This window comes from Xenia sp. Carnegie-2017, unplaced genomic scaffold (assembly GCF_021976095.1).
Source record: "Xenia sp. Carnegie-2017 unplaced genomic scaffold, XeniaSp_v1 HiC_scaffold_19, whole genome shotgun sequence".
Classification (NCBI taxonomy): Eukaryota; Metazoa; Cnidaria; class Anthozoa; order Malacalcyonacea; family Xeniidae; genus Xenia; species Xenia sp. Carnegie-2017.
In genome coordinates, this window is record NW_025813481.1 from 4409836 (window position 1) to 4429329 (window position 19494).

Sequence of the window (19494 nt, forward strand, 5' to 3'; positions counted from 1 at the left end):
GAAAGCTTTTTTAGAGTTTTGTTATGATTCATAGCAAGTTACCAACCATGCAATGAAAGAAATATAAAACCATCCTATAGGGATGTCAGTTGTTTAATTTCAGGAGCATTTCGGCCACTTTACTTTAGGCTTAGACGGATGTACAATTAATATAATATTTTACAAGGAGTCTTACTAGAAACAGGAAGCCCTCGAGCAAAAGGATACATTACTTTAGCAACTTGCATAGCATTTTGCAGCCTTTATTGTCAATGAAGTTTGTGTTATAAACTAATTATTTTTTCGCTTTCAAACATGAACTACGTCGAGATCGCGTTTTCTTGTTTTATGTGTTTCGAGATCTTTCGTTTTCACCAAGATGGAAAGACGTGACTGTATATTGGCAGTCTTTAATGTTTTTTATAAGTATTGATTACGGTGGATGTTTGAAAAATCCGAGTTCCTGTTGGGGCCATTTTGAGAGTCTTTTGGTCTTTGTGTGCGCGAGTGTATCGAAAATGGCACAGAAAATACGCCGAAGCTAATTGAACCGAAGTGAAACCAAGAGGGATTCAGAAAGTATATAGAAAATCTCTGTGTTGCACTTTTCACTGTTACTACGTGGTAACAACACTTCCTTTGGATGTTTAATGAGTAAAATATCGCAGTTTAGCATCAAAAAAGTCCAATTTCCGCACGCTTAATCTTTACACACGTCATGTCTGAGGATAAAACACAATAACAAGGTTTATTGACTCAACTCAACATAATATCATAATTGCTTGTGATTAAAAAAATCACCGTCGTTAAAGACCTTTTATGTATCTATGAATCAATATCTCTAAGTATATTTCTAAATTCTCATTTTTCATACAAATATTTTCAACATTTACCCGTATAGTGCTATGACATTAAGGGACATCAAACGGTGCAATAAATAGTGAAGAGAAATTGCTTTTCAAAATTGTACGCAATAATTTAACAAATAAAGACTTATGTATGCATGACTTAGGCAGAAGTGATACTTGATACTTTTTCTTTTCGCCCACATAAATGCGTCATATTTAGTTTATTACAAACTACTCTTTTAATATTCTTTCGTGACAGCCCTCTATAAAAAAAGGCGAAAGGGTGTCTCAATCATCATTCATCATCCTGTTGTTGGAACCAGAAGAAGACAAGAAAAGGTTAATCATGAAGATAACCTATCTTGTCATCGCTCTTGGATTGCTTTGCACTTTTGCTTACGCTCAAGCAAAACTTGAAGATGGGGTTATGAAAGGTAATGATGCAAAGCTCATATGTTCAATACTTTATTTATCATCAGCCATTTCTCTTGACCAGCTTTTGTACATGATTAAAGAATGATGGTTTCCTCATTTAGAATCCGATGAAAAATCCGCACCAGTGGAAACTGTCGAGGAAGAATTAGTAGAAAATGATGATGAAAATCCAGAAGAAGAAAGTAATGATGAAAGTCCAGAAGAAGAAAGTAATGATGAAAATCCAGAAGAAGAAAGTGATGATGAAAATCCCGAAGAAGAAAGTGAGGATGAAACTGACCCCGAACATGACTTAGAACAAAGTGATGATCGTGAACTCACAGAGAACAAGTAAGTTAACTTTATCTACTACGTTTACGTTCCTGACATCGAAATGCTTCGTTTTGTATGCTATAGTTGGCCTTGACATTTACTCTCTGCCATGAAAATTGATGAACGCGAACAGGGCCGTCCTTATAACGTTTATCAGCGGGGAGATGTAATCCTTTCAAAAGACTGGCCATCGAACCAGTACCGAATACACTATAGAACAAAACCTCGACAATTTTTAAGGTCTACTAAATGACACCCCTCCGGTGTTTACTGTAACGCTGTTCGAACTGTTCATTTCTTGCTCTTATGTTATTCTCGATTTATATAAAAATGTTAGTCTCTTACTTCTTATTTACGCTTTATCCAAATCAACCGTAATGTTGATGTTTAGTCGTCAAAGATATTTTTCTGCCGACTAATATAATACTTTTACCGACTGCATTTAAAAATAAAGTTTTTGGGGTGTGTAACCTTTTCCTTACATGTACATTGTGTTTTGTAGTAATGATGTGAAAGCTGATCCAAGTGTAGAAAAACGCTCGCCTTTGTGGCGTCGTCGTCGTCGTTATTATAGACGTCGTCGCATTTGGCGTCGTCGTCGTTATTATAGACGTCGTCGTATTTGGCGTCGTCGCCGTTATTATAGACGTCGTATTTGGCGTCGTCGCCGTTATTATAGACGTCGTCGTATTTGGCGCCGTCGCCGTTATTACCGAAGACGACGTATCTTTGGCTAATATGGCAGAAACTCGTATGGATCGATCTGTGGAAGTTTAGCGATTAATAAGAAACATTCGTTTGATTTTAGCGTACTTGAAGTTGGCATTGTTGTATGATTTGCCTGTAGAAAATAAATGTTTGCATCGATCATTGACATAGTGTGTCTTCATCGTCTTTTTTTAGTTATTTCAATAATAAGACGTTTGGTTGTTCCTCAACAAGCCTTTAGAATATATATCATATCTTCAAATATTCACACAAATGAGACTCAATACTGGTACTTTAAAGTAAATTACCCACGAGATGTCAACTAAAAGCAGCATAGGTTAACCCATGAGACAAACGTACTTTCTAAAACCATAAGCCGCGATCCTTTAATCACTACACAAAAAGAAACATCACGTTTTGGCTGCACTTGATTCTTCTTCGCTTGTTCAATCATTGTTTTGAGCCTCCTTGAGAATCAATCACTTTAGAATTGCAATGTCTTTGTGGTTCTGTCATATAAATAAAAAGGTTCACTCAAATATCATATCATCTGTGTAGAAATTAGACGAGTAAGAGTGAGATTATCGTCAACATGTTTGTATAAAGCATCTTTTTACTGCTATCAATGATGTAATCCACAGCTCATTCAGGAAAGTTTCTTAAAAAAGCTACACTGTAGTTGGCAAAAGCGTTTGGCGTTTATTTTGCCAGTTAAGGATTTGTTTTTACTATATATGTCGTTTGGTGCTTCCATGTAGAAGGCTTTGGCAAAATTAAATCAAAGCAATAAATAAAAAAAGTTATATAGTGCGTTCGTAGGAAGATATTTAAAGACTTTACCACGCTAGATACTTTACAAAGATATTAAGTGCCTTTACACAAATCCGTAAATTTTCTACTTTACATGTCGTTGTTGTTGTTCAGTAATCATTATTCAAACAGTAAAATGACCTAAACAGCAAACATTATGAAAGATCTGTGTACATGGTTATTTCAGTCCAACTTTTAATGGCTGACGTCAGAGGCGTAAATCATGGATATGTTTGATGTTGGACTGCTCAAAATATTAGTTTGTCAGGCAAAACCTAGTAGCATGAAACAAACACACAAAATTTTCAAAGAAATCGATTTTGCAATAGTGCAACTAGTGGCGATGTCTGCTGCCTTTATCATTTTTTTACCTTTAGTTGCATGATAAAATAAGTTTCATTTCGCGTGTTTTGTAGTTATCTTTAACTAATTAACATTTATATGATAAGTATGTACTTATAGTTTCCTGATCAATTGCATGTAATTTTTTTTAATATTTTGTCGTATCTTTTGCACAAAGTTATTATTTCTTACGGACGAAACGTTTCGTATAAAATTTCGTTTATTAGTCAGTACGGACCTAGTCCAGAGTGAGAGTTGTTGAGAGTTGGTTAAAGACTGGAATGTTATTCGATAAGACTTTTAATTGGTGAAGATTGTTTGTAAATATCGTAGATCGTAGTTCTTTCTTACAAATTTCCATACTGTAAAACAAATCATAGTGCTGTTTGATTTGCTGGACGCGATCAACAGATTTCTGCGATCGAATTTGGCATTATTAAGCAGTGATTTATTAAGAGGGTGGGTCAACGCTATTAAAATAATTTTTATGCTTGGAATTTGAAATGTGCAGTATTCTCATGGTTTGTAACGCCCACTTCACATGAGCAAAATAAACATGAATGACAAGTTTCTTCTGCTCTAGAGATTTAGAAAGAGATTTAGAGTGTAAATTTTAATCTTCTTTTGTTGCATTGTACAGTTTCAGAGTTTCTTACTTCTTTAGATCTTTGCGTTTACTGTGGTTGATTAAAGCCAGGTTTTTCACGAGCGACATAAACATAAGGACAAACAGAGACAAAAAAAATTCAAAAGAATTAATGCAATGTTTCGCACAATCTGCGCGAAGTGCTGGTTCACTGCTCTCGAAACTTCACTCGAACGATGGGACTGTATTTTGACAATTGTATTTAACACTTGATAGGATATTTACAGTGGTTTGTGCACGATTTATGATACGGAGTTCCAAACGTTGGTTCTTTGCGACACAAATATGTTATTGAAACGTTGAGATTACGGCCAACCGTCAATCTTTAAACTTGAAACTTATTCAAACGCTATCGCCTCCTGCGATACGATTTCCAACTTATCACTTTTGTACGTCTAACAACGTCTGTTTTTCCGAACTCCCGAACCAACGCTTGCAAGCTCTTATTTATATTATAATTATTAGGATATAATTTTGGGCGTTTGCATGACTTGCACTACGCCATTCCGTTTATAGAGTACTGTCATTACCTACATCCTACCGCAATGCCACATTGGGTAGAAAAAGTGTTCCTAAGTATTTTGAATTTACGTACAGGATTTCCACTGAAACCACAGTTTAGTAACTATATACGTATTTGTCTAGTAATATATGACTTAACATTTTACAGTTTATATCATACGGTATATTCACACTCTACATAACATAACATGACAATTTACAACACACTCCCCACCTTGATTAGTCCCACTAATCAAGCATATTCTGTGTCTTCCAGACAGAATCAAGAGCAGCAGCTCTTTTGGGTCTACCCGTATTTTCTACCTTCCTTCCTTTCAGTCCTTTTTTCTCTCTCTTCTCGCTCATTCTCGCCTTCGTCGTGCTTCAACTCGGTAGGAAAGAGTTTTTGGACGGGGCGATTAAGGTGAACGACTTTACCGTTCCTAAATAACCGAACCTTAGCGCCTCTAACCACACCATCTTTCCCTACAAACAACTCTTCTATTACACCTGTTTTCCAATTTCCCCTTTTCACATTATCCTCATAAACAGTTACGACATCTCCCCTTTGCACTACCCTATTAGTATTGTCTTTGTCCTGCTTATGAAACTCTCTTAAATCAACCAAATACTCTTTACGCCACCTATTCCAGAAATGCATTTTTTTCTTACTCAAATACTGATACCGTTTTTTACAGTAACCCACGTCAGACTCCTCTTCACTAGACCCTTCGTCTGGCATGGACAACAATCTTCTTCCCGTCACCAAATGCGACGGAGTTAGTGGTTCACTACCCACCTCGTCGTACGTGTAAGTCAATGGCCTAGAATTTAATGTTGCCTCAACTTCTACCAATACTGTCAGTAGTTCGTCAAATGTCAACCTAGCATTTCCTAATACCTTCTTCAAGCACCTCTTCACTGACCTAACCATCCTTTCAAAAAATCCACCCCACCAGGGAGCTCTTTCTAGATTGAATTTCCACTCTATCCTATTGTTTCCCAAATACCCTTGCATTCTTTCATTTTTATAGAGGTTTTCTAAAGTCTTGACTGTTGCTTTGAACGTTTTTGCATTGTCTGACACCATTAATGATGGGGTCCCCCTTCTAGCTGCAAATCGTCTTAGGCATCTCACAAATTCATCCGCAGACAAATCTTTTACTAAGTCTAAATGTAAGGCCCTAGTTACACAACATGAAAATAATGCGATATAAACCTTATCTGTGCCCCCCGGTGCATTCTTCACATATAATGGTCCTGCAAAATCTACCCCTGTTTTCGAAAATGGTTCTGATTGCTCTACTCTAAATGCTGGAAGGTTTGCTTCGCTAGGTCTATTGTATGATTTACCCTCTAATTTCTTGCACACGATACATTTGTTGAGAATCGATTTTACCCTTTGTCTTCCTTGGGGAATCCAAAATCTAGACCTTATCTCAGCCAAAGTAGCCCTTACCCCACTATGATGTACCTTCCTGTGGCTGTGCTCAACTATTAATTCTGTCAATCGACCTTCCTTTGGTAGTAAAGTAGGAAATTTTGTTTCCTCTTCCAAATCTGACTCTGCTAGCCTACCCTGACATTTTAACAACCCATCCTTTTCTACTACGTTGAGCTGTACCTCTAACTGCTTAAACTTATCTTCCTTCTTTAACCTGTCCTGTGAAGCCTTTATCCAAAGTCTTTCTGCTTTCTGTAACTCTGACTCCTAACTCCGTGAAAGTCAAATCCTCATGCTTCCCTTTGATCCTAGCAATCAAATTCCTGACAAACCGTGCAACCCATGCCGTTACACGAAATAACCTTTCCACCCTACTGTACCTATCTATACAGATAATCTGGTCTATACCAAATTTCTCACTAGCGTCTACTACTAACACAGCCACCTTTCTTTCTTCCTGAACACTCTCCTCGGTCTTACTCACTACAGACTGAGGCCATTCCTGCTCTAGACTGCTCAACCAATTTGGTCCATTCCACCAAATTGAATCCTCTTCTAACTTTGACGCAAACACCCGCGACTACCTAAGTCTGCAGGATTTTCTACCCTGGACAATGCCCCAGCTTTCCTTACTCGTCAATGATAGTATCTCATTCACTCTATGTCTCACAAACTGCTTCCATTCACCTCTATTCTGAATCCAATACAAAGCAGTGATGCTATCTAACCAATATCTTGACTTCAATTTTCCTACCTGCCCTTCTAAAGCTTTCCCTACTGACTCTACCAATTTAGCTAACATAAGCGCAGACATAAGCTCTAAACGTGGAATCGTCAGTTTCTTAAGTGGTGCAACTCTAGTTTTCGCTGCCAATAATTTTACATGAACGGTAGAGCTTGTGCGACAAACAAAATACACTACTGCGCAATAAGCCTTCTCACTTGCGTCGCCAAATCCATGGAGTTCGCACGACTCGACCCTTTCGATTACCTTACTGTAAACGCATCTATTAATTTTAATTCTTTGAACCCTAACTAAATCCTCAATCCACTCTAAGTATATCTTTGCGTGCTTACCCTCTATTTTGTCATCCCAATCAACCTTATCAACACACAATTGTTGAAACAAAATCTTCATCAAAATAATAACGGCACTAATTAAACCCAACGGATCAAATATCTTTGCTAATGCGCTTAGCAGGCTTCTCTTTGTTAGTTTCGTCTTATCACCTAAGTCTTCTACAAACTTTCGTAAATCAAACGTAAACAGATCATTGTCACAATCCCAGCCTATACCTAAAACCTTTGCGCAGTCATTGTTATTTAGAGCCCCCAAACTCCACTGTGTGAATGTCTCGTCGTCTGAATCTGTAGTCGTCGTCACCTTGTTTCCGCATTCACGTTGCTCTATAAGCGCTCGCACGTTTCCATCATTCGTAAGCCATTTTCTTAACTTAAACCCGCCTTGGGACATCCTAAATTTCGCTTTCTCGTACAACTCGATTGTTTCCTGTGCACTCTTGCCCCCCGAAACTAGATCATCCACGTAAAACCCCTCATTCAATTTCTGAGCAAGCACTGGATCTGATTCTGCAAATTGCGCAATGTGATGTCTAAGCGTAGCGTTAAGCAGGAAGGGCGATGCATTTAGTCCAAACACTACTCTACAAAACCTATACACTACAACCTCTAAATTACCATTAGTCGCATCTCTCACCCACAAAAATCTCAAATAGTTCCTGTCTGCTTCGTCTACTTCTACGTTCAAAAAGGCTTTCTCAATGTCTCCTACCAAGGCCACTCTGCTCTCCCTAAATCTAATTAATATGTCAAACAACAACGGCGTTAGTGGTGGTCCCACATGAAGACAGTCATTCAAAGAAGTCCCTCTCTTACCCTCTTTTGACGATGCGTCATAAACAATTCTCAATTTGGTTGTTTTGGCCTCTTTACGTATTACGGCTTGATGGGGAAGGTAATGAACATTTACCCCAGGTTCAGACTCATCTACCCTTTCTATAACACCCGTTTCTAGCTGTTCCTTTATAATTTTATCATATTCTTTCAACAATGATGGCTCACTTGACAACCTCTTTATCTGCCCTTTCATGCGTGCTAAACTATTTGAATAATTTGACGGTAAGTGCTCATGACCCTGTTTCCATGGCAATTTTACTACATATTTTGACCCATTGAACTCTATTTTGTCAAGCAATGCTTCATGCACGTCATTAGTCTCTCTTACTCCAAGCGTTTCTAAATCCCACAATTTACTCACATCCCCATTAATGCTGTCTGCGTTTTGTGTTGCAATCTGTGAAACTAAATTAACGTGTGCGTTTTTCAAGTTCGAGCTCCCTTTCAGTGGACCGCTTATTACCCAACCTAAACAAGTATTGATGGCAACGGGTTCGTCATCCTTGCCCCTAATTATCTCCCCTTGTTGAAATGCCCAAAGGTTATCCGCACCTATCAAAACATCAACATCTAACGTGTCCTGCTTCAAATTAACGTCTGACAACCACAAATCCTTCAAATGCGAATACTTGCTCTTATCTACCTCAAGATGCTCATTTTTGATCGCGCAAATATGAGGAACTACTAAAGCCTCTACGCGTATTTTACGACCTCCTTGAACTGCCGATACCTCGCACTGAACAACCTCTGTCATTCTACCCTTGTTACTTCCACCACCGAATGTATTAACTTCCAACCATTCTCGCCTGGCAACGTTAAGCTTGGCACACCTCTTCGCGTCACACGTCACAAAGGATTTCTGACTTCCCGAGTCGAAAAGCACTCGCACTCTTGTCTTACCCTTTCCTATAAGTACCCTGCGCAGTTTGAAGAGCCACTCTACTTCTAGTACTAACATGGACATTAGCTACACTAACCTGTCCACTTTCTTCCCGACTATTTCTTTCATCCTTCTGGTTATTATTACTCTTATCACATATGGAAACATGATGACCCTCCCCACATACACTACATTTAATACGTGCACGACAATCTTTAGCTACATGTCCCTTATTTAAACAAATGAAACATCGTTTGAACTTACGAAGAAGTTGCATCCGTTCTTGCCGCCCTGTTACCTTGGTACATTCTTCATGCTTGTGCTCTCCACAGCAGAAAGCACAAAACAATCGGTTGTTTCGGCTGGCAAACAACCCGCTAGCTGTTCCCGGTTCCCGTCGTCTTCGTTGATCTTCTTCTTTCTCTCCGACCGCTAATTTGTGGCATTCCCGCAGCTCCACTTCGGCTTGTAATGCGTCGACAAAATCTTTCATGCCCCACTCTAAGTAGTCTCTTCCCCTGGTAATCGTTAGTTTTAACGAGTCAGGTATCTTTGTCAGAAGATTGGGCACGACTATCTCGCAGTACGTTTCCTCCTTTACACCGAGCGCCTCGAGTCCTCGGTAATTTGTTTCGACCGCGTCGAAGAACTTGCGCAGCCTCGTCGTGTCACTCTCGTTGTACACGGGTTTTAAGTTCATCAAATCATTTACGTGTGCCCTTTGCACCATCACTTTGCTCCCGTACCTCCGTTCTAACACCTTCAGTGCTTCTGTATAGTTAATCGAAGTCAGAGCAAATCCCGAAATTGCTGACTTGGCCGGCTCCTCCACCAGTCCCCTCAGATAGGTGAATTTGTCTACCTCAGACAGTCCGTCATTGTTGTGAATGGAACTTTCGAAAGAGTCCCAGAATTCACGCCAATCTTGTATCTTGCCTGAGAACTTTTTTCACCTCTAGTTTAGGCAGCTTCACTCTACAGCGTGCCCCACTGGATACTGTACTTGTCGATGTGTTGGCGAGTTCCTCGTTTCGTTTGTTCGTCTCTATTGTGCTCAGCGCTTCGTTAATTTCGGCCAACGCACCCAGAACTTCGCAGCCGTATTCCGATGAGCTGTCGATATCTGCCTCAATATCTTCATCCTTTTCCAACAAGCTCTGAATCTCATCGTCTAACTTCGAAATTGTATCCAATTTCTGTACGAGTACAAGCCGCATTTGTTCCAATTCGACTTTCCTTAGTGGCGCATTATCGTTTACCATACTTCTCACCTTGTTCACAACTTTTGTGGCGTACGATTTATGCCCACTCCTCGACTGTCGCTTTCTTGTCAGCTCTGACATCGTGAACAACCCTTTTTTATCCTATCTATGTGTTCTCGAATTCTGCTACTCTATCCGGCTCGAAGGACCACGTTTCGCACAATCTGCGCGAAGTGCTGGTTCACTGCTCTCGAAACTTCACTCGAACGATGGGACTGTATTTTGACAATTGTATTTAACACTTGATAGGATATTTACAGTGGTTTGTGCACGATTTATGATACGGAGTTCCAAACGTTGGTTCTTTGCGACACAAATATGTTATTGAAACGTTGAGATTACGGCCAACCGTCAATCTTTAAACTTGAAACTTATTCAAACGCTATCGCCTCCTGCGATACGATTTCCAACTTATCACTTTTGTACGTCTAACAACGTCTGTTTTTCCGAACTCCCGAACCAACGCTTGCAAGCTCTTATTTATATTATAATTATTAGGATATAATTTTTGGGCGTTTGCATGACTTGCACTACGCCATTCCGTTTATAGAGTACTGTCATTACCTACATCCTACCGCAATGCCACATTGGGTAGAAAAAGTGTTCCTAAGTATTTTGAATTTACGTACAGGATTTCCACTGAAACCACAGTTTAGTAACTATATACGTATTTGTCTAGTAATATATGACTTAACATTTTACAGTTTATATCATACGGTATATTCACACTCTACATAACATAACATGACAATTTACAACACAATGAAGCAACTGAATCAATCATCATCATAAGCTTAAGCACAACAAATTGACACAAGCATAAGGTAGAACAAAAACAAATTGAAAAGAAAATCCTTTTTCTTTTATATTTCCTCCGAGCTCTGAAGAATATGCTTTGCTTTGTTTTATCGCTTGTGCATATGTCGTAAGTGAGAACTAAGCGAAAACTAAGCTTTAAAGCCTGGTTTCCACTTGCTACATAAACATCAGGACAACAAAACACAAAAGAATGCAATGAACCATGTAAATGTCGCTAGTGAAATCTAGGCTTAAGTCATTTATAATTGAACTAGTTTTTACTACGTAATGAAACGGGCGTTAGAATGTATTTTAAAATCTCTGGAGTATAAAAAGTGGCAGAGACAATGTACAATAAATGCAATAAGGGTTGGATTGCAAACTAAGGGCTGCAGTTTTGTTGGCAGTTACTGTATATACTAGCATACTTTTCTAGAATTATCTAAACTTGAGCAACTAATGGTGCCTTTAAATGTGTAAGTATCACTTTGTATGTTTAACCCCATAGCTTTTTAATGTGTAGATTATGACCTTTAATCCTTATCACATTATTTTACTTTTTAAATACTTTAAGATATTAAAGACGACTGAAGAATGAAAAGATAAACTTACTCTTTGGATAATCAATATTATATGGTGATGGTTAATTTGTATTTTGGTCTTATCTTTGGAGCTTGACTTCATCGTTATTTCTAAAGTTTTGTTTCACGTCTATCGTATTTGACTTTACTAAGAAGAAAATAGAAAACATGCAAATGTCTACCTTGCTTTATCTGTTCAGATCTTCAATATTTATATCATGCGAACTGCTGAAATATTTGGTGTTACACATACAAGAGAGATTTATGAAAAAGCCATTGAGGTTCTTAGTGATTACCAGGCTCGGTAAGAGACAGTTTTGTATGGGAACTTGTGTATATATTTGGTATACAATTGTGAGATAGTCTTTCGTCTAAATGACAGAGAAATGTGCACTCGCTTCGCTGAACTTGAACGTAAACTTGGAGAAATAGATCGCGCACGTGTTCTGTACATGCATGCTTCACAAATGGCCGATCCAAGGGTAATTATTCAAGACATATATAAACTTGAGCGTCGTGGCAAAATAAACCTGCAATTTGCTTTATTTTAGACGACAGCATTCTTTGGAAGACTTGTCATGACTTTGAGGTTCATCATGGTAACGAAGACACTTTTCGTGAGATGCTACGCATTAAAAGCAACTTACAGACTAAGTATAATACACAGGTGTTGATGAAATGGCATGTGCAATTACACACTTGCTTTAAGCTATTTATTTGATGATTATACGGACATGCATATATGCGTTCACCTAATCTTTCTCATTTTTCACATGTGGGTTTAACTTCATGTCCGCTCAAATGCTTGGTGCATCTCAAGCAATGCCTGGTGAGTTATACGAATATGCAAGGAGAACTTAAGTGTATTGAATCTAGCACACTTCTTTCCTTTTTCACCACAGCCGCTAAATATTTTTTGTTGACAAATGTAGATGTACGTATTAACTTATACAGATGCGGCAACCGGTATGTCTGCGGATGACATAGAGAATTTGGAAAACAAGCTCGAGCAATGGCTGAACAAGCGAAAACGAATCAAGTGAAGCCGAAACGTGAGGTTCTTTTTGTGAAGTAATTAATGGATCGCGGCTTATTGTTTTAGCAAGTACGTTTCTCTCATGGGTTAACCTATGCTGCTTTTTATTGACATCCCCTGGGTGATTTAGTTAAAATTAACTGTACTGAGTCTTATTTGTGTTAATTTAATTTGTGTTAAAGGCGAAGCAAATGATGAGGACAATTTAGAAGCGTTGGATAGAATAGCGAACCTGAAGAGATCTCAATTGATGAAGACAATGAAGATAAAGATGCAAAGATTAAAGGTAATAAGAAACAATCATTTGATTCTAGACGTACTTTAAATTGGCATTGTTGTATGATTTGCCTGTAGAAAATAGATGTTTGCATTGATCATTGATTCTGTGTGTTCTTTTGTAAAAAAGCTATTTTGCTGGTAGCAACGTGCACACAAAATTACACCCCACCTCATCTCAAATATTGTTGAGAAGCAAATTGGCCCTTGCTTTAATCATGGGCTCGCGTAATTTCTATTAGAGAAGATATAGTTATATATAGTATTGATAGAAGACGCTCAACAGATCAGCGTCATCGTCAATACATATCAATAACTAAAAAATGGTATACATTGGCTCCTATAAAAACTACAGCCATTTTAAATCGTTGAAAATTTGCATTATTCAGAAGTGATCGATTCTCAAGGAGGCTCAAAACAATGATTGAACAAGCGAGGAAGAATCAAGTGCAGCCAAAACGTGATGTGTCTTTTTGTGTAGTGATTAAAGATCGCGGCTTATGGTTTTAGAAAGTACGTTTGTCTCATGAGTTAACCTATGCTGCTTTTAGTTGACATCTCGTGGGTAATTTACTTTAAAGTACCAGTATTGAGTCTCATTTGTGTGAATATATTGTGTGTTAGAGGCGAAGCAACTGATGAGGACAATTTAGAAGCGTTGGCAAGAATAGCGTATCCTGAAGAGATCTCAATTGATGAAGACGATGAAGACGAATATGCAAAGATTAAAGGTGAATTTGTGACAGCTCACGCACTTCTATGTCATTATGATCAGATCAAAATAACAGGAAGCGCGTAAATATTAAACTAAACATCAGAAGAGATTTTAACAGTGTATTTTTGTACAATCATCTTATTTGTAGAAGTTTAACTTGAACAACAAATGGTGCCTTCAAAGGTATAAGTATGACTTTGTATATTCAACCTCATAGCTATTTTCATAAATCATTATAAATTATTGTGCAAATCGTGATCTTTAATCCACTTCATGTTATCGTACTATTTCAGGTTTTTGGAAGCCTTATAAAAGACGACTGGATTTCATTGATGAATAATAAGTTGTACGGTCAAGGAGCATTCTTGCTTTGGTTGCATCTTTGGAGCTTAACTTCATCGTTATTTGAAAAGTTTGTGTTTCGTCATGTATCACTTTTGAAGGAGGAAACTTCACCACAGTCACGACATTCAAATGAGTCAGAATGCTTTTGTATGATTTCGCATTTACATAAACCCTCGACACTAGCTTCCGTATTGGTGGATATCCAATAACAGATAAGGTACTTTTGGACCAATCAAGGTATAGTGCCAGTCTACCAAATTTCTCTCGCGGCAAGCAATAAATATATTGTGAGGCAGAATATATTATTATATTATTCTGTATTACCATTCGAGTTACAAGGTGATGAGACGAATTCATTTAAAAATGAACAGCTTTGGAATTTACTACGATGAAAACTCTTCATTTTGAACGATTCTGTTTACAAATTTTTCATGATCAAATCACAAAAAAGTGTGATAACAAAATTAAGATGTAATGAATACATTTGATTCCAAACGGTAATTTGTGTTTTGTTATGAAGTAAAAGTCGTTAATTCCACATAACTTGAGTGAACAAAGTTACAGAATCTTCCTTCGTTTGTTAATTTTACGCAACTTTAACACCAGACCCATAAAATGTTTTGTTGTCATCACATTCTCTTTCCTATTTTAGACTGATTAATTAGCATCCATATTAGCAAAGTGAGTGTTCTTATAGCTCTTAGCACATAATAATTATAATATAGTGCAGGTTTAGCTAACATAATAAATATTATCTGAATTAGGGCATGTAATTTTATCTTAGCTTACTATTCAGTAACATAACGTGAGTGTCTTTTTTATCTTATCAACTTAACAAATATGAATAAATGAATGAGCGAATGAGTCACGTCTCCTTTGAAATAACATTTCTGCATTACACACTCAACAGGATCATTATAAAACGTTTTCTGTAAATGGCAATCGTTACAAGTGACATGGTTTTAGTAATCACATTGACACTAGCACGACTTTTATCATATTTTTGCTTAAAAATAAAAATACGATTGAGGGCATGCTTAGTTTACTTTTTAGAATTTAAAGTACGAGGAAAAGTTATTTTACTCCGAAGAGGTTAATTGTGTGTAATGACGTGGGAGTTAATGACGACACGTGTGAATCTACTATCGTACCAACAGACGCAAAGCGGAAGACAATTCATATTAAAATCGGCTTTACAAATTGCTGTGAATTCAATGGTAGAGTTGCAATGACCTAGATTATCACATCTAACATGTATTGATGGCGTTAGTATGTTGGTCTTGAATTGTATCATTTATTCGTTATCCAGTAGTTGAATTTGTCATGAGTTTCTATCGTAGTTAATCCGTGTAAATGCCTTTACTGACCATTTTATGTAGTTGAAAATCGTAATATGCAGTTGCTCTCTGAAGATGACTACCGCTAAGGTTATCAAAACGTCAGTCAACAACAACAAAAACAGTCCTTCTCAGGACTATACAAAACTGGACGATCATCATTTACAAACATGTAACGATACTCCCGGGTTCAAACCATTTACTTTATTACAATAATGACAAAGCTAAAGAGATTGGAACGCACAGGGTTAAAATATAGCAGATGTTCTTCAATTATGATTTAGGAAATTTGACCAATATTTCGGATATCTTACTGTAGACGTACGTGTACAACAAATGAAATATTTCATACGAAAGCTATAAATAGAAACAAAAAGTTTTAACAGAAGCAAAAGGATGTTATTGTTTTGGAAACGTGATAGAATTGTCGTCAATGAAGAGTGTAATGAGAGGTAGAGATTGAGTTTTTTCGTTTTGTGTGTGTTTCCGACATCTTTTGGTTTCACCTGGATTTAACTCCATTGACAGTCTATACATGGTATTTTGTAAAAGTCTTTGAGTGCGCCGTCAGAGCTGCAGAAAATAGCACAGAAAAGATTTATACGTCGAAGCCAATTGTGCCAAAGTGAAACCAGGAGAGATTCAGAAAGTATATGGAAAGTTAGACGTTTCCTTTTTTATTACGTGGCAACAACATTTCCCTGAGATGTTTAATGAGTAAAATATCGCAGTTTAGCATAAAAAAGACAAAATTACCGGACGCTTAATCTTTACAGACATCATGTCTGATGATAAAACACAATAACAAGGTTAATTGACTCAATTTAACATAATATCATAATCAACTTGTGATTAAAAAAATCACCGTCGTTAAAGACCTTTTATGTATCTATGAATCAATATCTCTAAGTATATTTCCAAATTCTCATTTTTCATACAAATATTTTCAACATTTACCCGTATAGTGCTATGGCATTAAGCGACATCAAACTGTGCAAAAAAAATCGTGAAGAGAGATTGCTTTTTCAAAATTGTATGTAATAATTTAAAGAATAAAGATGTATATATGCATGATTTCTCTAGAAATGTTTTCATGCTGTGACTTTTGTTGCACCTATAATTGCTTCACGTCTCTTACAAAATACATAATGTAAATATTCTTTCGTGGCAGCTCTCTATAAAAAGAGGCGAAGAGCTGTCTTCAATCATCATCCATCACCTGCTGTTGGAACCAGAAGAAGACAAGAAAAAGGTTAATCATGAAGATAACCTATCTTGTCATCGCTCTTGGATTGCTTTGCACTTTTGCTTACGCTCAATATAAACTTGAAGATGGGGTTATGAAAGGTAATGATGCAAAGCTCATATGTTCAATACTTTATTTATCATCAGCCATTTCTCTTGACCAGCTTTGTACATGATTAAAGAATGATGGTTTCTTCATTTAGAATCCGATGAAAAAACAGCCCCAGTGGAAACTGTCGAGGAAGAATTAGTAGAAAATTATGATGAAAATCCAGAAGAAGAAAGTAATGATGAAAGTCCAGAAGAAGAAAGTGATGATGAAAATCCAGAAGAAGAAAGTGATGATGAAAATCCCGAAGAAGAAAGTGAGGATGAAACTGACCCCGAACATGACTTAGAACAAAGTGATGATCGTGAACTCACAGAGAACAAGTAAGTTAACTTCATCTACTTCGTTTACGTTCCTGACATCGAAATGCTTCGTTTTGTATGCTATAGTTGGCCTTGACATTTACTCTGCCATGAAAGTTGATGAACGCGAACAGGGCCGTCCTTATAACGTTTATCAGCGGGGAGATGCAATCCTTTCAAAAGACTAGCCATCGAACCAGTACCGAATACACTATAGAACAAAACCTCGACAATTTTTAAGGTCTACTAAATGACACCCCTCCGGTGTTTACTGTAACGCTGTTCGAACTGTTCATTTCTTGCTCTTATGTTATTCTCGATTTATATAAAAATGTTAGTCTCTTACTTCTTATTTACGCTTTATCCAAATCAACCGTAATGTTGATGTTTAGTCGTCAAAGATATTTTTCTGCCGACTAATATAATACTTTTACCGACTGCATTTAAAAATAAAGTTTTTGGTGTGTAACCTTTTCCTTACATGTACATTGTGTTTTGTAGTAATGATGTGAAAGCTGATCCAAGTGTAGAAAACGCTCGCCTTTGTTTAGTCGTCGTCGTCGTTATTATAGACGTCGCCGTATTTGGCGTCTCCGTTTTAGACGTCGTTCTGTGTTCCGTCGCCGTTATTATAGACGTCGTCGTATTTGGCGTCTCCGTTTTAGACGTCGTTCTGTGTTCCGTCGCCGTTATTATAGACGTCGTCGTATTTGGCGTCTCCGTTTTAGACGTCGTTCTGTGTTCCGTCGCCGTTATTATAGACGTCGTCGTATTTGGCGTCTCCGTTTTAGACGTCGTTCTGTGTTCCGACGCCGTTATGTGCACCGAAGACGTCGTAGTATCCATACACGACGTTGGATCGGCTAATATGGCAGAAACTCGTATGGATCGATCTGTGGAAAGTGTGGCGATTAATAAGAAACATTCGTTTAATTTTAGCGTACTTGAAGTTGGCATTGTTGTATGATTTGCCTGTAGAAAATAGATATTTGCATCGATCATTGACTTAGTGTGTCTTCATCGTCTTTTTACTTATTTCAATAATAAGACGTTTGGTTGTTTCTCAACAATCCTATAGAATTACAATGTCTTTGTTGTTCTGTCATATAAATAAAAGTTCACTCACATATCGTATCATCTGTGTAGAAACAAGACGAGTAAGAGTGAGATTATCGTTAACATGTTTGTATAAAGCATTTTTTTTATCACTACTATCAATGATGCAATCCATAGCTCATTCAGGAAAATTTCTTAAAAAAGCTACACTGTAGTTGGCAAAAGCGTTTGGCGTTTATTTTGCTAGTTAAGGATTTGTTTTTACTATATGATATGTCGTTGGGTGTTTCCATGTAGAAGGCTTTGGCAAAATTAAATCAAAGCAATAAACAAAAAAAGTTATATAGTGCGTTCGTAGGAAGATATTTAAAGACTTTACCACGCTAGATACTTTACGAAGATATTGAATGCCTTTGCACAAATCCGTAAATTTTCATCTTTACATGTCGTTGTTGTTCAGTATACATTATTTAAACAGTAAAATGACCTAAACAGCAAACATTATGAAAGATCTGTGTACATGGTTATTTCAGTCCAACTATTAATGGCTGACGTCAGAGGCGTAAATCATGGATATGTTTGATGTTGGACTGCTCAAAAATATTAGTTTGTCAGGCAAAACCTAGTAGCATGAAACAAACACACAAAATTTTCAAAGAAATCAATTTTGCAATAGTAATAACTAGTGGCCATGTCTCTTGCCTTTATTGTTTACGACCTTGAGTTGCATGATAAAATAAGTTTCATTTCGCGTGTTTTGTAGTTATCTTTAAAGTGGTTATATCACGAATTTTAGCCCCCCTTTTTTATGAGCTTAATTGAAAATTTGGATTATTTGAAGAACTATGACATGTCGCTGGACTTAAACAGATAAATATAAGTTGCTTAATTTTGCCTCCAAAGTCGGGTACTATTTGCGAATTTTTTACGACGCCATATTGATACTTGTGACGTAGATAGTTGAACACGTCTGTTTCCGTCAATATAATATTATATTATAGAAGGTGATTTTGTTGTCGTTTTTCTTGTCTTAAAAACAAATAATGACAGTATTTTCAATAAAATATTAAAAAACAAGTTTTCCGGAAAGTATGGCCTCAAATCAGTGCTCAGATAATTCGAATTCGATGTCTGAATGCGTACCTGATTCGAGCTCGGAATCCGTGGGTTATGTCGAGCATTTAAACGACTTCGCATATGACGATGAACCGCTAGCAGGAGATGGTGATTAAGTGCATACTCCAGATGATCCCGATAGAATTCTCCCTGCGACATTAGAACAACGAAGTGATGGCGTAATTCCACTCGGTGAATGGTAAGTTGTTGTTTTCTCCTGTTTGTAATATACATAAAGTTACTTTATAAACCAGAATGCTCCCACGTTTCAGGTGTAATTGTCAATGCTGTCATACCGATTTGTTAGAAGGCGCATTAGAGTACAGATGCTGTAAGGAAATAGGACCAGCTTTGCAGAAAATGACATTTGATGGCAGCATTGAGAAAATATCATGCATAACACAGCATGCCAAATTTGGGCCTTTAGTTCATGAGGCTGTCCTTGAAAACGTCGGGCCACTATTGAGAGATAGGAATGGACGTGCTTATCGCCG

At 37.3% G+C, this 19494-nt stretch overlaps 2 protein-coding genes and 1 long non-coding RNA gene across 10 annotated transcripts in view; all 3 read left to right on the forward strand.

Moving 5' to 3' along the window:
- The window catches only part of LOC124439538 (pre-mRNA-splicing factor SYF1-like), a 42574-nt gene that overhangs the window by 18506 nt on the left and 4574 nt on the right, over positions 1-19494 (forward strand). Inside the window, exon 23 of one of the 4 annotated variants that reach the window (XM_046989788.1) lies at positions 13400-13440. The exons of 2 other annotated variants lie outside the window; for them this stretch is intronic. The gene's annotated coding sequence lies outside the window, so the exon portion shown is untranslated. Of the gene's footprint in view, positions 1-12520; positions 12583-13399; positions 13441-19494 lie in introns of those variants that run through there. One more of the 4 variants, XM_046989789.1, reaches the window with a different exon arrangement.
- On the forward strand, positions 1103-17833 carry LOC124439543 (nonsense-mediated mRNA decay protein 2-like). 5 transcript variants are annotated; one of them, XM_046989798.1, is made up of 4 exons: positions 1103-1261; positions 1364-1592; positions 2077-2131; positions 2165-2448. In XM_046989798.1, exons 1-4 carry the CDS (start codon positions 1174-1176, stop codon positions 2309-2311), a joined length of 519 nt encoding a protein of 172 aa, XP_046845754.1. In that variant the 5' UTR covers positions 1103-1173; the 3' UTR covers positions 2312-2448. The 5 variants fall into 5 exon arrangements, with proteins under 5 accessions (XP_046845754.1, XP_046845752.1, XP_046845753.1 ...); XM_046989796.1 differs by having other exon boundaries at positions 2077-2448; XM_046989797.1 differs by having other exon boundaries at positions 2080-2448.
- On the forward strand, positions 11068-11612 carry LOC124439547. Its single transcript, XR_006946359.1, has 2 exons — positions 11068-11358; positions 11457-11612. It is a non-coding gene; the product is annotated as an uncharacterized LOC124439547 (long non-coding RNA).